Source organism: Hyperoodon ampullatus, assembly GCF_949752795.1.
Source record: "Hyperoodon ampullatus genome assembly, chromosome: 6".
Lineage (NCBI taxonomy): Eukaryota > Metazoa > Chordata > Mammalia > Artiodactyla > Ziphiidae > Hyperoodon > Hyperoodon ampullatus.
This window is the reverse complement of record NC_136919.1, coordinates 36,663,378-36,684,981: the sequence shown is the minus strand read 5'-3', so window position 1 is coordinate 36,684,981 and position 21,604 is coordinate 36,663,378. Positions and strand designations below refer to the sequence as shown.

General features: G+C 38.3%; 1 protein-coding gene across 1 annotated transcript in view; it reads right to left on the bottom strand.

The window, feature by feature from the left end:
• UGCG (UDP-glucose ceramide glucosyltransferase) overlaps positions 1-151 on the bottom strand; it is a gene marked incomplete at its 5' end in the record, with an annotated part of 35,216 nt that extends 35,065 nt beyond the window's left edge. Inside the window, one exon of the mRNA XM_079705880.1 lies at positions 54-151. Within this exon, the coding sequence (XP_079562006.1) occupies positions 54-151 (98 nt within the window). The remainder of the gene's footprint in view (positions 1-53) is intronic.
• Positions 152-21,604: the final 21,453 nt, after the last annotated feature.

The following is a 21,604-nucleotide window of genomic DNA, read 5'->3' as shown; positions in this document are numbered from 1 at the left end:
TGTCCCCAGGCCTCGACCCCCGCCACGGGCTCCTCCAGCTGCCCCTCACTCACGTGTAGATGATGGCCATGAAATGCATCAGCCACAGCACCAAGAAGAGGACGAACCCGAAGACGGCCATTCCCTCCAGGGCCAGGTCCAGCAGCGCCATCCCCCGGCCTGGCCCGCTCCGGCCGCCGCAGCGGACAGCGCTCCCGCAGGAGGACAGGGTGGGCGCCCGGCGCGGGGTCGCAGAAGTGGAGAGAAAGGTGGCGAGAGGAAGGGGCGGAGGGGGGTGGGGGCGGAAGGGGCGGGCAGGGCCTGCGCGCCCCCGCCCGCGCGCACTCGCTCGCGCGCTGGCCTGGGCGCGCTCGCGGATGCAGGCGTTGCGGTGGCCGGACTCAGTGGGCAGGGCGGCCGTGGCCCCGCGCTCCGACTCGTCTCTCCACCCCCTCGCGGACGCCGGCCGGACCCCACACGCCTGCGCCTCCGCCGCCGCCTGCCGCCGCCTCCCCGCCGCCTCGCCGCCTCGCCGCCGCCTCGCCGCCGGGCTCCGGGCAGCGAAGCTCCGTTCCCTGCTTTGCCGCCGCAACTCCGCGTACTAATCGAAACCGCCGGCTTGCGCCCAGACTCCCCGGCGCACCCAGCCCCGCCCCAGCCCTCCGGAACCGCGCCCCCCCCACCCGCCTCCGAGGGGCGGTGCGCGCCGCTCCTCTCCGCCCACCCTGCCGCCCTCGCGCCCGTGGCGTCACTGTCGTGAGCGCGCCCCTGGGAGACTTCTCCAGCTGGACGCAGGCAGGGTTTTTCCCCACCTCCGGGCTCAGGCCTCCGCCCACCTCTCAGTGACCGGCGGAGGCTACCCGGGCGGCCAGCACTGCAGCCCTGGCCCGGCCTCCGTCGGCGGAGCGGGTCCCTGTATCCAACTCGGAGGACACTTTCCCTTTGTCCGGTTCAGGTGTTCCAGGGCGCCCCAGGAAAAGACCCGGGGTTCCAGGCAGCCCCCGAGTTGTCTTCGCAGTCCAACTTCCAACGCTGTGTTCGCAGCCGCTGCGCCGGGCATTACTCGGAGCGGCTCAGGCCCTCCTCCAAGACACGTTCCTGGGCGCCAGGGTGTCCCATTGCCTTCCTCCCTCGCTGGTTCTAATGCTGTGGAGTCTTGGATCACAACGGACCGAGAGTAAAATAATCTCCTTGTGCTTCGCAGATCTCTAAGCACCTTAGAGGCAGCGTGTAACATAAAAGAAATTCTCAAACTCAGAATGTAAAGAATCAGTTAATACTGACGTCCTCAAAGACTACTCCTGCCCAATACTGTAGCCATAGGTGGGTATTGAGCGCTTGAAATGTGGCTGGTAGGAATTGAGATGTATTGCGAATGTAAATCATACACCTGATACCGAAGACCACCTCATTTATTTTATATTGATTACATGTTGAAACAATATTTTGATATACTAAGTTAAATTATTAAAATTATTTCACTGTCTTTGCTGTTGTTCTACTTTTTAAATTTGGTTAGCTACTAGAAAATTTTAAATTACACAGGGGGATAGCACTGCTCTAAAATGGAAAGAAATGGCATTTTGGATAGTAAGGTAACTTAGTGTTTATCTTAATTTTAAATCAGTCCAGGGAGATGGGTTAATCTAGTACTAAATGTTTCTGTTTGTTTCTTCAGCCTAGATGAGTTTATATTGTTTCTCTATTGTTTTATGTTTAGACGATGTTTATTCAAGTGATTTCCTTTTAAATAATCCATGACCTCCCTTGAGAGATTTCAGAATGGAATTCAATTTTGAAAAGAAGTTGTTTATTTTATTATTTATTATAGCTAATATTGATCGAATGAGCTACCTCAATCTATAAGTAAATGATAAACTACAATCAGAAAAGAGTTTAAATTAATGTCTATACTGAGAACCAATCCTGGATTTGCTATACCCTTTGTTTTACCCGGTTAAAGTCAGTAAGAAAGAACAGGGCTTAGAAACCAAACTTCCACTGTTGAGAGTTACTGGTTGATAAATTAAAGTTATAGCCCAATAGTATATTAGCATGGAAATAACACTACAAGTGGAAATTTTAAAACATCACTATTTTAGTTAATTCTAAGACATACTTTTTAAAAAACATTTCATTTTAGCATTTCTGAAATGGAAATGCATCTCACAGTCAACGGCATCTTACAACTAATTGGTAGATTTTTTTTCTTAATCGTATATAAAATAATACTGCATTCAATTAATGTACTCTAAGATTTGATGAACTACATCAATTGGTCAATTTAAGCATTTTGTTGTATTCTACATTTCTCCAAATGGTTTTTGGAACCTTACAACAAAGGATTTTATACAGTATGATCAATGACTTGGAAAAGGAGGCCAAAGAAAGTTGAAAGAACCCGATATTCTTAACAGTTAACAGAACTCCTCTGATTGAGTATAATCAGTACATAATAGATCAGCTATGTTGTACTTGAGCCTAGTTAAACGTGGTCTGTCCAAACCTGGTTGATGAGTTTAAAGTAGCAGCTTTAGAATGTGCAATCCTAACATTCTATAGATATAGAATATTCTATAGATATAGATGTATTCTATAGATATGGTAAAAGTGTAAATTTTTTCCATGTAGCCCAGCAGCATAGGAGTCTAGCAAAGACCCTGTCCACCAATCTCACTTTTGGCGGCTAACATTATTTTGGCTGTTTGTCTAAAGGGCTCTCCTCAAATTCTACCAAGTTCAGGGCCTCTGACTTTTTCCAGTGGCAATCTAGTAATATTAGTATATATTAGAATTCATACATTTTAAGAAGCAATGTTTTTAGAGGTAAACAAAAGCCAAAATTGACTGTCATTTAGTGGCCCTAGATAGTTTAGTTATAAAACCTTAACCAGAAAAGGATGCAGAATGTCTGGTTCCAACCAAGTAGTTGGAACACATTTTCGGTTTGAACCAAATCCAAGACAAAATAATTGTAGCTGATTCCAACTGAAACTGAAATGAAATTATATTGGTTCTAGTCACATGTCCCAGAAAAGACAAGAGTGGAGGCTTGGAGAACACAGATACATAAGTTACCTCAGAGAAATGAAACAAACTTTGGCAAGTTGATACACTGTGCCCCAAATGCCTATATATAAAAGTTAGTTTTACATTTTTTTAAAGTTGTAATATTTTCAATAATCAGGATTCTTTTTTTAAAGATGTATTTATTTTATTTTTTAATTAAGTAATTAATTAATATTTGCCTGCATTGGGTCTTCCTTGTGCTGTGCACGGGCGTTCTCTAGTTGCGGCAAGCTGGGGCTACTCTTCATTGCGGTGCGCGGGCTTCTCATTGTGGTCAGTGGCTTCTCTTGTTGCGGAGTATGGGCTCTAGGCACACGGACTTCAGTAGTTGTGGTTCGTGGGCTCAGTAGTTGTGGCTCGTGATCTCTAGGGTGCACGCTCAGTAGTTGTGGTGCATGGGCTTAGCTGCTCTGTGGCATGTGGAATCTTCCTGGACTAGGGATCAAACCCCCATCCCCTGTGTTGGCAGGCAGATTCTTAACCACTGTGCCACCAGGGAAGTCTAATAATCAGGATTCTTGATTTGGATTGCATCTAAGAAAAACATCATCTTTAGTGAGATTTCTAGAAAAATCAAGTTTAAAATGTGACACAAAGCCTATGTACAGAAAAAAGACTAAAATAAATTACACCAGACAATTATGAGTATTTATCTTTGAGGAATGAAACGTGTTGATTTTTTTAAATCTACCTGTTTATATTGTTGACTTTCTATAATGAGCATTACTGTTTCCATGAAGAAAAATGACCATTTTCTATTTTACAAATGAGTTATAAATGATGAAAAATCATGTAGAAATTTTTCATAATTTAAAAAATAATTACAAGTGATACAGTCACTTTGGAAGATAGTTTGGCATTTACTTACAAAACTAAACATACTCTTACCATACAATCCAGCGTCACACTCCTTGCTGTTTAGCCAAATGAATTGAAAACACATCCATACAAAAACCTGCACACGGATGTTTATAGCAGCTTTATTCCTAATTGCCAAAACTTGGAAGCAACCAAGATGTCCTTCTGTACATGAATGGATAAATCCATTGTCTGGTACATCCAGACAATGGAATATTATTCAATGCTAAGAAGAAATTAATTATCAAGTCATGAAAGACATGGAGGAAACTTAAAGGCATATTCCTAAGTAAAAGAAGCCAATCTGAAAAGGCTACATACTGTATGATTCCAATTATATGACATTCTGGAAAAGGCAAAACTATGGAGACAGTAAAAATGTCAGTGGTTGCCAGAAGGGAGAGAGGGAGGGGTGAATAGGCAGGCCACAGAGAATTTTTAGGGCAGTAAAACTATTCTGTATGATACTATTCAATGTAATGGTAGATACAAGTACTATACATTTGTCCAAAACCATAGAATGTACAACATCAAGAGTGAACCCTAATGTAAACTATGGACTTTGGGTGACGGTGATGTGTCAATGTAGGTTCATCAACAGTAAAAAATATACCACCCTGGGGCAGGATGTTGACAGTGGGGGAAGCTGTGCGTATGTTGGGCAGGGAGTATATGGGAACTGTATTTTCTGCTCAGTTTTACTGTGAACCTAAAACTGCTTTAAAAATAGTCTATTTAAAAAAAAAAATTAGTGAGTGCTCCATTTGAAGTACTGGAAATGTTATAAGCGTCTGAATTAGTGAGATAAAGTAGTTTGTCATCAGATACCAGGGCTTTCCACCTTCTAGGCACTCAAATATTTGTTGAACAAGTGAATTAGTTTATTTAAACTGATCTACACTGAGAGAAGTCACTAGAAAAATTGTTCAACTTTCTCCTTTGTTTGCAAATACTTTAAATATGATTTTTTTCTCTGTGGAAAACAAATACACATTAACTATTCATAACCCTCCTTCAGATTACAAAATTAGACCACAGAGTTACAGTGAGTAAAAGTAACTATATATTAGTTCACCTAATCACAACCTGAAGACCTGCTCCAAAGCCGATCTACTTGACAGAGTCAACAGCATCATTTTTATGTCAATATTGGACACACAGTTGACCCTTGAACAACAGGGCTCCACTTATATGCAGATTTTTTTTCAGTAAATACTACTACAATACTACGTGATCCGAGGTTGGTTGAATGTGGTTAATGTGTTATTTTTAAAAGATAGGTATATTGTAAATTTTCAGCCCTTATAAAAACTTTTTTAAAATGTAAAAAGTGATCCTCCAGAAATTGGGTAAATTTGAAGTTTCAAAAACAAAGTTAGAATCAATTGATCTGAAATATGTTGTGCTAATGCCCAAAGAAGCAATTTAATTCTTGTCCTTTTTTTCCCCTAAGCATGTTAGAAATAGTAGAAAAATGCCTTATCTACTTATCAGTTCAGGTGCTTAACCTACAGTGTTTTGTTTTTTTTTTTGCGGTACACGGGCCTCTCACCGCTGTGGCCTCTCCCGCTGCGGAGCACAGGCTCCGGACACGCAGGCCCAGCGGCCATGGCCCACGTGCCCAGCCGCTCCGCGGCACGTGGGATCCTCCCGGACGGGGGCACAAACCCACGCCCCCCGCATCGTTAGGCGGACTCCCAACCACTGTGCCACCAGGGAAGCCCTACAGTGGTTTTTTTACCCATTAAATGGTAACTTTGTAAAGGCCTTCAGATCCTGAGATACTATATCACTATGAATAGACTTCAAATGTACAAAGGTTCTAGGCAAATTGTCAGTTCAAGACCTGATCTTGATAAACCACTGGTATGTGTTTGTACGTATAGGTGTGGTCCAGGGGAGTGCCTAGAGTTTACTAGAGTTCGTTTCATTCTCAGCTGTTTTGCTCATATCCAAATGACTAATTAAAATGTTTTACCTCATACTCATTTCTTTTCAAATTTCATACTTGATTTTGTTTTAATCCATGGTGTGCTAGGTTGAAGCACTGATGTTCATTCCTAAAGGAAGCTAAATTCTAAAGATTTCCAAATGTGTCCCATGTAAGTATCAATTATTTTCTTTTTCAAAATGTTTTTGAAATTGCTTTCTTTTTAGATAGATATTCATGGCTCAATTCAATTTATTTATTAAAGTTTATAATATCCAAACTTTCACCTAGGCTCTGCGTGTGTGTGTGTGTGTAAACAAACTTGGTAGATTTACTGGAGAATGAGAGAGAGACAGAGACAGAGACTGAGACTAATACAGTCCTCCCTTGGTATCAGTGGGTGATTATTTCCAGGACACCCTCAGACATCAAAATCCACAAATGCTCGAGTCCCTTATATAAAATGACATAGTATTTGCATATAACCTAAGCACTACAGGTATGTATTATATAAGCATATAATCCTGTATACTTGAAATCATCTCTAGATTATTTATAATATCTAATACAATGTAAATGCTATGTAAATAGTTGCCAGGATATACAGCAAATTCAAGTTTTACTTTTTGGAACTTTCTAGAATTTTTTTCAAATATTTTCTCTTCTGGGTTTGAATTCCAGTTGGTCGAATCCATGGACTCAGAACCCACGGTTATGGAGGGCCAACTGTATTTACTGAACACAAGAACATAAGTTATGTGCCAGGCAAATTTTAAAATATTAACTTGACTTTCACAAATGTCATAAAATATATAATTGGAAGCCAAAAAGATAAAGTTATGCATCTGATAAGGATGGAGCTGGAGTTTGGACCCAGGTCTGTTAGACTCCAAAGCCAATGCTCCTTATATTAAAATGCACAATATTAAGTTAATTTAAACAATGTATAGTAGGTAATCAATCCTCAAAGTTCAGATCACGAAGTAGATTTTGGTTTAGCATTATTTAGTTTGATAACCAATACTCTGTAGAAGGCAATTTCAACATCTGAGACATAGGAAAGTGTATTTAGAATAGACCATATATTTCACGCTAAGATGCACTAAACATCTTACTCTTTACCACATCTTTTACTTCAATTAAGAGGAATTTCACGAAATATACAGTCATTTCAGAACAATTCATCTAAGAGAGTAAACAAGTAGAAGAATTTAAAAGATCAGAAAAATGACAATAAAATCTGTTTTTTATTGTATTATTTCATAGTATTAACAAGAATATAATTAAATGTGAGTTTAACTTTTACTAAGGAACAAAGGCTGTGGAGATAACCTACATCTTTGGAGTTTAGGATCTCTTCAAAATACTTTCTATCTGAAGAAAGCTTTGTTTGAGGATACAGTGTAGACTATCGGTTAAGCACATACATACATTGTGAATGTCAAACTGGCTGGGTTTGAATTCCAGTTCTACCATTTACCACCTATATGACCTCTGTTGTGAGGACTAAAGTTAACATATATAAAATATTCAGAACAGTTGCAGACATGTGTAAATTTTTTGAAACTTTTATTATTATTCCTTAACAGAGAGTATTCCTTCATTCTAATTTCATCTAGATCACTAACTTATTTTCTCAATTTCTTCCTTTACTGTTTTTACCTATGAAAAATAAAATTAACTATACTTAAAAGGATTTTTTTTAAAGCAAATCGGTCTCTCTGTAGCAGAAGCATCAACACTCAACAATTTTTGCTTATAACACAAACCAGGATATCCTTTAGATCTCATCTTTTTGCTAACATAACTGGTTTATTCAGTCAGAAACAAATGCAACTAGATGATAATTGTATAGAATAGGAATAATATCATAAAATAGTGAAGAGCAAACCAAGGTACTTTTATTCCATAAGAAAAATAAATTTCAGGCCTTGAAATAAAATATTCTATACAAGCAAAGCATAAGATTTAAAAGGTATTTAGATACACATGGGGTCTTCTGACATGTAAGAAACAATGATATTGAGTAAGTGTTAATATTATTTTTGGTAATAAATACCTTAAAAATACTTAGAATAAAATGCATCAGGATATCAGGATTAACAGAAAGCAGTTTTCAGAGTCTAGTTTACATGACAATATTTTTTTTTTAGCTCTGAATTGGTTAAAAAAAAAAAAAGGAACATCTGCATGAATGAGACCAAACTAACAATGAATTTGTGAAGAAGATGAGCCCTCCACCCAGTCTAATAATTTAATTGTTCAGAAATCATATCAGATTATTTTTAAGGCTTTATTTCATTGTAGGTATAAATTTGAAGCATTATCTCAAATATGAAGAAGCATGAAACAGTCCACTGGACAATTCAGAGTAACAGAAACAACTCTTGGGGGTTTTCTATATTAAGCTCATCCTTAAATTCAATTGCCCATTTTAATTACTTTGAGGTAATTTGGGCTTGGGAGGCATCGCTAATGGTTAGTTGCTACAATGGAAAATATTGAGCAAAATTAGTTGAACAGACTGTTAAAATGACAAAGCAAACAAATGAATGGCTTTCCTATCCAGTTATTTCTTTTCCTTTATTCCTCAGCAAATATCAAAAGAAACTATGTTCCAGGAGCACACTGTTCTCATGCTTTGGATACAAAGTTAAAAATGATATAATCCTTTTTCAGGAGATGTTCCCAGTTGGCTATGGAAGATAAACACAAGAACAGATCACTGTAATGCAATGTTATTGAGTATTGATAAAGAGGGATGAGGAGAATTGTGTGGGAGTTACGAATAACCATTTTAACCACTTTTATTTAGAAAAGTCTAGAAAGACTTCATGGAGAAGTCCTAGGTCCTGAAGAAAGAGTAAGAGTGAGAGGAAACCAGAATGTTTCCTTTGGTTACTTTTTGAATCTAAACAACTGAACAGTCTGAGGGAGGATGATGGGAAGTAGCCAGAAAACAGTCCAAATGGACACAACTTGAAAAACAGCTGACCTTAGTTAACTGCTAAATTGATTGATATATGATTGAAAATCCAATTATCTTGAGTGTGACCATATAAATGAAACTGGAACACTTTTCAGAAAGAGAAAGGGCACCATTAACAATCAAGCTAGGAAAACTGGTGTAAACTGAGACTGTCATAGGCAAATTAACCATATGGTCACACACTACTTAAAGATTATTGAAAGGACGCAGGAGTCCCGCAAGGCTCAATCAGGGCTCTTGCTCCATTTTTCTGAGATAGTCTTGGCTCTCTCCTTCTCTGTGTGTCACTTTTGTCTTCAAGCTGACTTCTCTCATGGTTGGAAGATGGCTGCTAACCTGTACCTCATGGTTTTCCCTTTACATGCAGAAAAAGAGAAAACGTATGTTATTCACAACCACCTAACAAAAACCTGGGCTTTCTCCCCGCCACCGCCGGCCCCCACCCCACCAATTGGAATATCCTTGATGCCACTTGTGTACTGACTTAAGGTATGGCAAGGAAAACTGGAATGGTCAAATCAGGACCCATTGAAGCTTCTAGTAAGGATAATCACACTCAAACTGCATGGCAGCTATGTAATTGGATGGGGAAAATTAGAATTGGAGAGCTAACCATAATACCCACTACACTGAGTTTTCATGAAACAATGGGAAATTTCTAGGAAGTTTTAAATATGGAAGATCCCAGTTAAACTCCTTCAGCTTTTTGTTTCTACTAACAGCTTTATTGAGACGTAGTCATACCATAAAATTCACTCTTTTAAAGTATATAATTCAGTGACTTTTTGTATATTCAGAGTTGTGCAACCATGACCACCTAGCTTCAGAGCACTTTCATCACTGCAAAAAGAAACCCCATACCCATTATCAGTCATTCCCCATTTCCCCTTCCTCCTAGTTCATTGCAACCACTAATGTAATTTCTGTCTATAGATTTGCCTATCCTGGACATTTAATAAAAATGGAATTATATCGGGGCAGAGTCAAGGTGGCAGACTAGGAGGATGCAGAATTCATGTCTCTGCACAAATGCACCTACCAGGCACCAGTGGGGGACCACGGACACCTAAGGGGACAGAAGGAACCCCCAGCAACTGGTTTGCAGGACCATGGTTTCCAGGCAGGAGGTTGGGCCTGAGCTCCTGTGGTGAGAGCTCCTAGTCCAAACCACTGGACTAACAGAGAACCTCAGACCCCAGGGAATATTAATCGGAGTGAGCCCTCCCAGAGGTCCTAATGTCAGCACCAAGATTGGGCTCATCCAACTGCCTGCAAACTCCAGTGCTGGACGTCTCAGGCCAAATAACCAGTAAGACAGGAATACAGCCCCACCCATCAAAAAAAAAAAAAAAGAAACAACAAAAAAATATGTTACAGACAAAGGAGCAAGGTAAAAACCTACAAGACCAAATACGTGAAGATGAAATAGGCAACCTACCAGAAAAAGAATTCAGAGTATGATAGTAAAGATGAGCCAAAATCTCGGAAACAGACTGAAGAAAATACAAGAAACATTTAACAAGGATCTAGAAAAACTAAAGAGCAAACAAACAGTGATGAACAACACAATCACTGAAATTAAAAGTACTCTAGAAGGAATCAACAGCAGAATAACTGAGGCAGAAGAACGGATAAGTGAGCTGGAAGATAAAATGGTGTAAATAACTGCCAGGGAGCAGAATAAAGAAAAAAGAATGAAAAGAATTGAGAACTGTCTCAGAGACCTCTGGGACAACATTAAACACACAAACATTCAAATTATAGGGGTCCCGAAGAAGAAGAGAAAAAAGAAAGGGTCTGAGAAAATACTTGAAGAGATTATAGTTGAAAACTTCCCCAACATGGGAAAGGAAATAATCAAGTCCAGGAAGTGCAGAGTCCCATACAGGATAAATCCAAGGAGAAACATGCCGAGACACAGATTAATCAAACTAACAAAAATTAAATACAAAGAAAAAATATTAAAAGCATCAACGGAAAAGCAACAAAAAACATACAAGGGAATCCCCATAAGGTTAACAGCTAATCATTCAGCAGAAACTCTGCAAGCCAGAAGGGAGTGGCAGAACATATTTAAAGTGATGAAAGGGAAGAAACTACAACCAAGATTACCCAGCAAGGATCTCATTCAGATTTGACAGAGAAATTAAAACCTTCACAGACAAGCAAAAGTTAAGAGAATTCAGTACCACCAAACCAGCTTTACAACAAATGCTAAAGGAACTTCTCCAGGCAGAAACACAAGGGAAGGAAAAGACCTGCAATAACAAACCCAAAACAATTTTAAAAAATGGTAATAGGAACATACATATTGATAATTACCTTAAATGTAAATGGATTAAATGCTCCAACCAAAACATTAAATGCTCCAACCAAAATGAATGGATACAAAAACAAGACCCATCTCTCTACAAGAGACCCACTTCAGACCTAGGGACACATGGACTGAAAGTGAGGGGATGGAAAAAGATATTCCATGCAAATGGAAATCAGAAGAAAGCTGGAGTAGCAATTCTCATATCAGACAAAATAGACTTTAAAATAAAGACTGTTAAAGGCGACAAAGAAGGACACTACATAATGATCAAGTGATCAATCCAAGAAGAAGATATAACAATGGTAAATATTTATGCACCCAACGTAGGAGCACCTCAATACATAAGGCAAATGCTAACAGCCATAAAAGGGGAAATCGACAGTAACACAATCATAGTAGGGGACTTTAACACCCCACTTTCACCAATGGCCAGATCATCCAAAATAAAAATAAATAAGGAAACACAAGCTTTAAATGACACATGAAACAAGATGGACTTAATTGATATTTATAGGACATTCCATCCAAAAACATCAGAATACACTTTCTTCTCAAGTGCTCATGGAACATTCTCCAGGATAGACCATATCTTGGGTCACAAATCAAGCCTTGGTAAGTTTAAGAAAATTGAAATCATATCAAGTATCCTCTCCGACAACAATGCTATGAGACTAGATATCAATTACAGAAAAAAATGTAAAAAATACAAACACATGGAGGCTAAACAATACGCTACTAAATAACTAAGAGGGCACTGAAGAAATCAGAGAGGAAATCAGAAAATACCTAGAAACAAATGACAATGCAACGCAAAATGACACGATGACGCAAAACTTATAGGATGCAGCAAAAGCAGTTCTAAGAGGGAAGTTTATAGCAATAAAATCTACCTCAAGAAACAAGAAACATCTCAAATAAACAACCTAACCTTACACCTAAAGCAATTAGAGAAAGAAGAACAAAAAAACGCCAGAGTTAGCAGAAGGAAAGAAATCATAAAGATCAGATCAGAAATAAATGAAAAAGAAATGAAGGAAACAATAGCAAAGATAAATAAGACTAAAAGCTGGTTCTTTGAGAAGATAAACAAAATTGATAAACCATTAGCTAGACTCATCAAGAAAAAAAGGGATAAGACTCAAATCAACAGAATTAGAAATGAAAAAGGAGAAGTAACAACTGACACTGCAGAAATACAAAGGATCATGAGAGATTACTACAAGCAACTATATGCCAATAAAATGGACAACCTGGAAGAAATGGACAAATTCTTAGAAAAGTACAACCTTCCGAGACTGAACCAGGAAGAAACAAAATATGAACAGACGAATCACAAGCACTGAAATTGAAGCTGTGATTAAAAATCTTCCAACAAACAAAAGACCAGGACCAGGTGGCTTCACAGGCGAATTTATCAAACATTTAGAGAAGAGCTAACACCTATCCTTCTCAAACTCTTCCAAAATATAGCAGAGGGAGGAACACTTCCAAACTCATTCTAAGAGGCCACCATCACCCTGATACCAAAACCAGACAAAGATGTCACAAAAAAAGAAAACTACAGGCCAATATCACTGATGAACATAGATGCAAAAATCCTCAACAAAATAATAGCAAGCAGAATCCAAAAGCACATTACATGGATCATACACCATGATCAAGTGGGGTTTATCCAAGGAACGGAAGGATTCTTCAATATATGCAAATCAATCAATGTGATAAACCACATTAACAAATTGAAGGAGAAAAACCATGTGATCATCTCAATAGATGCAGAAAAAGCTTTTGACAAAATTCAACACCCATTTATGATAAAAACTTTCCAGAAAGTAGGCATAGAGGGAACCTACCTCAACATAATAAAGGCCATATATGAGAAACCCACAGCCAACATCGTCTCAATGGTGAAAAACTGAAACGTTTTCCTCTAAGATCAGGTACAAGACAAGGTTGTCCACTCTCACCACTATTATTCAACATAGTTTTGGAAGTTTTGGCCACAGCAATCAGAGAAGAAAAAGAAATAAAAGGAATAAAAATTGGAAAAGAAGAAGTAAAGCTGTCACTGTTTGCAGATGACATGATACTATACATAGAGAATCCTAAACATGCTATCAGAAAACTACTAGAGCTAATCAATGAATTTGGTAAACTAGCAGGATTCAAAATTAATGCACAGAAATCTCTTGCATTCTTATACACTAATGATGAAAAATCTGAAAGAGAAATTAAGGAAATACTCCCATTTACCACTGCAACAAAAAGAATAAGATACCTAGGAATAAACCTACCTAAGGAGACAAAAGACCTGTATGCAGAAAAGTATAAGACACTGATGAAAAAAAAAAAAAAAAGACACTGATGAAAGAAATTAAAGATGATACAAACAGATGGAGAGATATACCATGTTCTTGGATTGGAAGAATCAACATTGTAATAATGATGATACTACCCAAAGCAATCTATTGATTCAATGCAATCCCTATAAAACTACCAATGGCATTTTTCACAGAACTAGAACAAAAAATTTCACAATTTGTATGGAAACACAAAAGACCCCGAATAGCCAAAGCAATCTTGAGAAAGAAAAACAGAGCTGGAGGAATCAGGCTCCCGGACTTGAGACCATACTACAAAGCTACAGTAATCAAGACGGTATGGTACTGGCACAAAAACAGAAATATACATCAATGGAACAGGATAGAAAGCCCAGAGATAAACCGATGCACATATGGTCACCTTATTTTTGATAAAGGAGGCAAGAATATACAATGGAGAAAAGACAGCCTCTTCTATAAGTGGTGCTGGGAAAACTGGACAGCTACATGTAAAAGAAGGAAATTAGAACATTCCCTAACACCATACATAAAAATAAACTCAAAATGGATTAAAGACCTAAATGTAAGGCCAGACACTATAAAACTCTTAGAGGAAAACATAGGCAGAACGCTCTCTGACATAAATCACAGCAAGGTCCTTTTTGACCCACCTCCTAGAAAAATGGAAATAAAAACAAAAATAAACAAATGGGACCTAATGAAACTTATAAGTTTTGCACAGCAAAGGAAACCATAAAGAAGATGAAAAGACAACCCACAGAATGGGAGAAAATATTTGCAAACAAAGCAACTGACAAAGGATTAATCTACAATATTTACAAGCAGCTTATGCAGCTCAATAGCAAAAAAACAAAGAGCCCAATCCAAAAATGGGCAGAAGACCTAAATAGACATTTCTCCAAAGAAGATTTACAGATTGCCAACAAACACATGAAAGGATGCTCAACATCGATAATCATTAGAGAAATGCAAATCAAGTCTACAGTGAGGTGTCACCTCACACGGGTCAGAATGGCCATCATCAAAATATCTACAAACAATAAATGCTGGAGAGGGTATGGAGAAAAGGGAACTCTCTTGCACTGTTGGTGGGAATATAAATTGATACAGACACTATAGAGAACAGTATGGAGATTCCTTAAAAAACCAAAAATAGAACTACCATATGACCCAGCAATCCCACTACTGGGCATATACCCTGAGAAAACAATAATGCAAAAAGAGTCATGTAGGGCTTCCCTGGTGGCGCAGTGGTTGAGAGTCCGCCTGCCGATGCAGGGGACATGGGTTCGTGCCCCGGTCTGGGAGGATCCCACGTGCCGTGGAGCAGCTGGGCCTGTGAGCCATGGCCGCTGAGCCTGCGCGTCCGGAGCCTGTGCTCCGCAACAGGAGAGGCCACAACAGTGAGAGGCCCACATACCGCAAAAAAAAAAAAAAAAAAAAAAAGAGTCATGTACCACAGTGTTCATTGCAGCTCTATTTACAATAGCCAGGACATGGAAGCAACCTAAGTGTCCATCTACAGATGAATGGATAAACAAGATGTGGCACATATATACAATGGAATATTACTCAGCCATAAAAAGAAACGAAACTGAGTTATTTGTAGTGGATGGACGTAGAGACTGTCATACAGAGTGAAGTTAAGTCAGAAAGAGAAAAGTACTGTAGGCTATCACATATATATGGAATCTAAAAAAAAAAAAGAATAAAGACGCGGACATAGAGAATGGACTTGAGGACACGGGGAGTGGGAAGGGTAAGCTGGGACGAAGTGAGAGAGTGGCATGGACATATATACACTACCAAATGTAAAATAGATAGCTAGTGGGAAGCAGCCACATAGCACAGGGAGATCAGCTTGGTGTTTTGTGACCACCTAAAGGGGTGGGATAGGGAGAGTGGGAGGGAGACACAAGAGGGAGGAGATATGGTGATACATGTATATGTATAGCTGATTCACTTTGTTATACAGCAGAAACTAACACACCATTGTAAAGCAATTATACTCCAATAAAGATGTTTAAAATGTTTAAATATATATATATATATATGTTAAAATATTTATTTATTTCATTTATTTGGCTGCGTCAGGTCTTAGTTGCTCACACAGGATCTCCATTGCAGCATGCGGGATCTTTTTGTTGTGATGTATGGGCTTCTCTAGTTGCAGCGTAGGCTTCTCTCTAGTTGTGGCGCATGGGCTCAGTAGTTGCGGCACATGGGCTCTCTAGTTGTGGTGCTCGGGCTCTAGAGTACACAGGCTCAGTAGTTGCGATGCGCAGGCTTAGTTGCCCCGTGGCATGTGGGATCTTAGTTCCCCAACCAGGGATCAAACCTACGTCCCCTGCATCAGAGGGCAGATTCTCAACCACTGGACCACCAGGGAAGTCCCTGCTTATTTATATTTTGAAATAATTGATTTGGATCTTTTCCTTTTGTGGATGTACATATGAAATTTTACCAGCCAAAATACTATTTCAAAGATAAACAAATCTCAGTTCCTTATAAGCAGAAGCTAAAAAGAAAGTCATCTTGAGAGTGTCTGAAGGTCATTCTGAAGCATATAAACTTTTAAAGGGCTATCAGATATAGTTATGCTCAAGGTGGTCTAGTATTAATGTCATTAATATTAATCCTCCATAGACAGTAAAAACTAATTGTGATTTTTAATAGGAGCTCCAACTCAGTCGTACTAAAAAATCTTTATGCTGGTTCAATGTCAGCTTTGTGATCACTTTTGAGCCCTGAAATGGAAAAGTCTAAAGAAATGTGCTGCTCCAATTGGAGCTTATTACCAAGTCCCTAGAGCTGCTGATATTTTTATCATTCAAGCAGTTTTCAGTGTTATAATAGTAATTACAACCTTTGGGTCCCACACAGTGTATTTCCAAGGAGTGCAGTAAAGCAGAACCAGTATTTATCTCTAGGATATCACTGATTCTCTGTTACTAGCTCCTTTGTTTCTGAAGTCCCCAGCAAACTTGTTTCATTCTGACAGGGTGTGAATAACAAAGGCTGTTCCAAAATTATAAGTGATGATTTGAAATTAAGTTGCTTCTCACTGGAACAAGTCTATCTAGTATGTTCTGTGGCAGGCTATGCTCTGGAGAGGAGAAATGAAAGAGAGAACATCCTGAAGGGTAAAAGGATGTGCTCCCCTGAAAGGGGAACTGAATGACACAGTGACCATCCAGGCCACACACATTAAACCTGGTTAGGTATATGCGTATGCCACCTGGTTTTCACTTACAATAAAAAAAAAAGAAGACATATAGAGTATATTGCTTGCTTAAACATTGACTAAATTAACGAAGACCAAAACTTACTATACTCCCCAACCAAAGAAGGAATATTTGTATACTCATGAGGGGTTTACTTTCGATATGAGGAAAGAATTGCATCATGTGATCATACATAGAATACATGACCTTTAAGCCTGTGAAATTATTTTTATCATTATAGCAGCAGCATGACTCATAAAGTTACATGTTTCTCTTTTTGCTTCTTTTTTTATTGTTTAGGTCTCAGCTTAAATATTACCTCTTCAGTGAGGCCTGCTTAGACCATCAAGTCTAAAGTCACTTGGTTTTAATTTTCTGCCAAGTACTTATTATATCTGATTTTTTAAACTTATCACTTTACCTCTATACTTTTGGTCTCCCCCACTTTAGAATGAAAGCACTATTTCGTGAATGCAGGAACCCTGTCTGTCTACTGCTACAGCCTCAACACCTAAAATTATGCTCGACATGCCATAAATATTTATTGACTAGAAGAATGAATTAATGGATATACATGGCTGAGTTGCTTTGCTGTGTACCTGAACCTATCACAACATTGTTAATAGGCTATACTCCAATATAAAATAAAAAGTTAATAAAAACAAACAATAAATAAAAGTAATCAGTTAACCTTAAAAAACAAAAGAAAATTAATAAATGAGCATTGAAAAATTAGCAAACTTCCCATTTTATTATGTAAACCTAACACAATCCTCACACCAAAACCAGAATTAGCACATATAGAAATACTGGCCAGAACAAATTTATTAATGAAAATAGGTGTGAAAATTCTAAATAAAACACTAGAATAACAAAACCGCAAATTAACAGAATTTAATACCACCATGACCAAGTTGGGTTTCTCTCAAGGTTTTGGTACTTTTTTTACTTTAAAAAAGTATTATCAAAGTAAACAAAGCTGTGATTTAATTCTTCATAATAGGATAGAAGCACAGAAAATTAAAAGTGAATGTCTTTTATAAATTCTTACTCCCAAATCTCATCCCACTTTCTATGTTTGCTCCATTACCCCTACCCCTCGACTTCCCAACTTCGGCCAGATACACTGATATTGCCAAGGTTAATAACATTTTACCCCTTTCATTTATCATAAATAATACTTCTATGCTCTGTGGCAAAAGGGAAGATTGGTTCAACACAAAATCAGAGTGCTAGACAGTGGTCAGATCATTCAGGGCATAAATAACTTTTAGTCTAAATTTTAATATAGATCTGAAAGTTCTAGTCAATGTTGCAAGATGAAAAATAGATATAAAAGGTATAACTCTGAAAAAGGATCAGAGAAATTTTAAATCATTTGTTAAAACTACATGTGAAGGTACAAATCACATACTTAGTAGTTCAATCATATTTATGTTATCAAAATCTTCTAACCTTATTTATTTTCTGTCTACTTAATGTTACCAACTGGTAGTGTTGCGTGAAAATTCCTGATACACTTTTTGTTTCTTTCCATTTCATTCTGTATTTCTAATAGTCTTTATTTACGCATTTTGTACAGTTACATAGAACATGAAGTTCTAATGATCCCATTTGAATACAAAAATGTCTTGCATTTATTATTTAACAATGGAGATATTTTTGTCTCATTTACTTCAATTTTTAATCTACTACATAGAGTTCTAGTAGATGCGTGACTCATACTTTATTTTAACCAGTCACCCATCAATCAAGGGCATATATTGGACCTTTGCCCTTGCTGTTCTGTTTGCCTGAAATGTTCTACTCTCAGTTATCTGTGTGATTGACGCACTTCCTTCAGACTTCTGGTCAAATGCCATTTTACTAAGGATGCATTTTCTGGCTGCTGCCCACTAAGATAGTGTGCATGTGCACACATATGTGAGCACACACATACACACACACTGTTATTCTTTAGTTCCTTTTTCAAACATACATATACACACAGTAGAAACACTTTTATCCAATGAAGTCAAGACTATCAGTGGTGGTTTAATCAAAAAAGTAATAAAATAGGAAATAATAAAAAATTATATATTTTTGAACATATTTTAACAATTTAATTTTAACTTAAAATCTTTTCTCTGGGTGTGAGTTTATTTATTAGCATTTTATGTTGCTTTTCTTGAATAAACTACATACAAAGTGCATTTTCCATGCTTTTCATTTAAAGCAAGCCTGTAATTTTTAAAACATTATTTATGCCTCAGTAAATGAAGTGAAGACTTAAATAATTTTGAAGCAATCTCATCACAAAATCCTTCTTGATATTTCAGTTTCCCCCCAAAGATTTTTAGTTGTTTCTCCCACAGCTAATTTGATAGCTTTTTTTTTTTAAAGAAGTCAACTTTATCAAGTCTTTCCAAAGCATTCACATAAGTGATGGCTTCTTTTGCACTCAGTTTTTAATTAGTTTATATAACATTTAATTTAATTACTTAAATATATTAATACCCACAATTGGCATAAAAAGGCTTAAAATAAATACAACTGACTTTTGGTAAGCATGAAACTCATCTGGTAGAAGCCGTCATGTGGATGCCATAAGTATTCATTGTGTGTTCTACAAGAAGAGTGAAGAGTGTTGGTTAATCTTATGAGTCAGTTAAGTGGCTATTTGGTTAAGAAAGCATCTATTTTGAGTGGAGGTATGTGTTTATGTGTGTATATGTTAGTATACGCAGAGAAACTTTCTGGTTGAAAATTCAAGAAATTGCTAACAATAGTTGCCTCTGAGGAGGATGACTGGAGTAAGATTTGGGAGAGGGAATGACATCTCATTGTACTGTTTGAATTTTTTGCCACATGCATATATTACTTTTCTCATTAAAAATACTTTGAGAAATTATCTGTGTTTGTCACATTTCAGACTACTGTTTTTGCTTGTTAGGCATTCCTTCTACCTCTTCTGGCGAAAGATCCTGAATCTCTTGCCTCTGGCCCAGGTGAGGCAAATCAGAGTACCATCCCCTATGGACAGTGATTGGTAGAGGGAAGAGCACATGACCAAGGCCAATAATGACTAGGCTAATCAGGTTCTTCCTGGTGTTTTTTTCTTAACCGAAGCATCTTTCTGGTGAAGAAGCTGTAAGAAGAGAGTTCTGTTCCCACTTAGGAGGTAGAAAGCCTCAAAAGACCATTACTCCCGTTCTAACTACACAAAAAAGCCAGATAATAGACAAAATCTTAATTTTTTTGAGTCTATCACAGAGCTCAAGTCATAAGGCAATGAAGTAAACTGAATTCCAAAGAGTGACAAGCTACTCCAAAGAGAGATGGAACTCACAAACTCTCTCACCTGTGGAAGATCATGGGAGAAAAAGGTTACCAAAATAAAAACAGGTAAGAAGAAACTGGCTAAAATGTTAACAAATTCTTGAGGGCCAAGTGTGATCTAGTATCATTTTGAAATGACTAGAATCCCCAGACACAAGAAAAGTTTGCACTCACTAGCAAACTCTATTCCTCGGCCTCCACTGGGTACTCACAAGAAAGACTGGGGGCAGGATAGGAAAGTTGTGAGAGGCTCCCCACAGGAGGCACAGGCATGAAGAAAGTGATCAGCTGCTACTGGGGGTCAGGCACAAAATCCCACCCAATTTCCCAGACCCTTCTCTCAAAGGAAACAAAAGCCTTAAGCCACTGGGCAGGGACAGCAAAATTTTACTCCCAGAGCCAGGCAAAATTCTGTGGCCTGTGGGATAGGAGTAGAAGCAAAACCAATCTAGCACCAAGTAACAAGTAATATCCATCTACTATTGGTAGCAGGGGGCAAGAGTGTGGCGAGAGACCCCATCTGTGGCGCAAGTATACAGGAATTGCTGACTCGCACAGAAACGAAGACCCAACACAGCCAAAAATAAATAAATAAATAAAAATTAAAACAAACAAACAAACAACTTTTAGAAGCCAATTTAGATATTCTTGTTTTAAAAAGTCTTTTTGGTGGCCCTCCCCATTTCCTGATTCAGGGGACTCCTCCTCTCCTGGCCATTCTGCCCACGCAGAGCCCAGTCTCATATCTTCCCCCACATTCCCTCTTTTTCCTCTCCCATTACAATCAACTGTTCTCTCATGTCCTACTGCCACTCCATCTTCTCCAGATAAACAAATTCCTCTCTTTGACTGAGGTAGCAAGGCTGGTCCTGTTAGCCTGGCCTTCAACTGACACACATGCTTTTTGGGTCCCATCTTCTACTCTAAGCAGTTTTGAGGCATTTTTCCCTCCTTAAGTTTCCTCTCTTAGAAATTTGGGTGCCAGTTGTTAGTTGAATATTTTCCCCACCTTATTACAAACTTTCCCCAGGGTTAGAGGTGGGCCTGGAACAAACAGGATAGACTTGCTTTCCTCATCCATGCCAGCTCAGCTACCAGACTGCTTCTTGCCCTCTGTGCTTGCTCTACTGTGAACTATGAAGAAGAGGGAGGAAAGGGAAGGAATAGTTGCGGTAGGGCTGTTAAGAAAGGCACTCAGGGGAAGTCAGTGATTGTGACTTGAGAAAGAAAAAACCAAAACTACAAAAAAGAATCAGAAAGTACGGTGCTCCCCCTGCTGCATGCGACCCCCTTTCTTTCCCTCTCACTTCTTTCTCAAGCAGGATTTGTGGTCCTGAAATCTGGAATCTGGTGCCCTTGGGTTCGGGTGGGTTCTAGTCTGATCCTTACTTTCATTAAAATGTTGATATTTTGTTCATCATGACTTTTTTCATATTAATTTTTTAAATAACAACTTTATTAAAACATAATTCACATACCATAAAATTCATCCTTTTAAAGTGTACAATTCAGTGGTTTTTCAGTATATTTACATTTGTGTAACCATCATCACTATCTAATTTTAGAACATGTTCACCACCC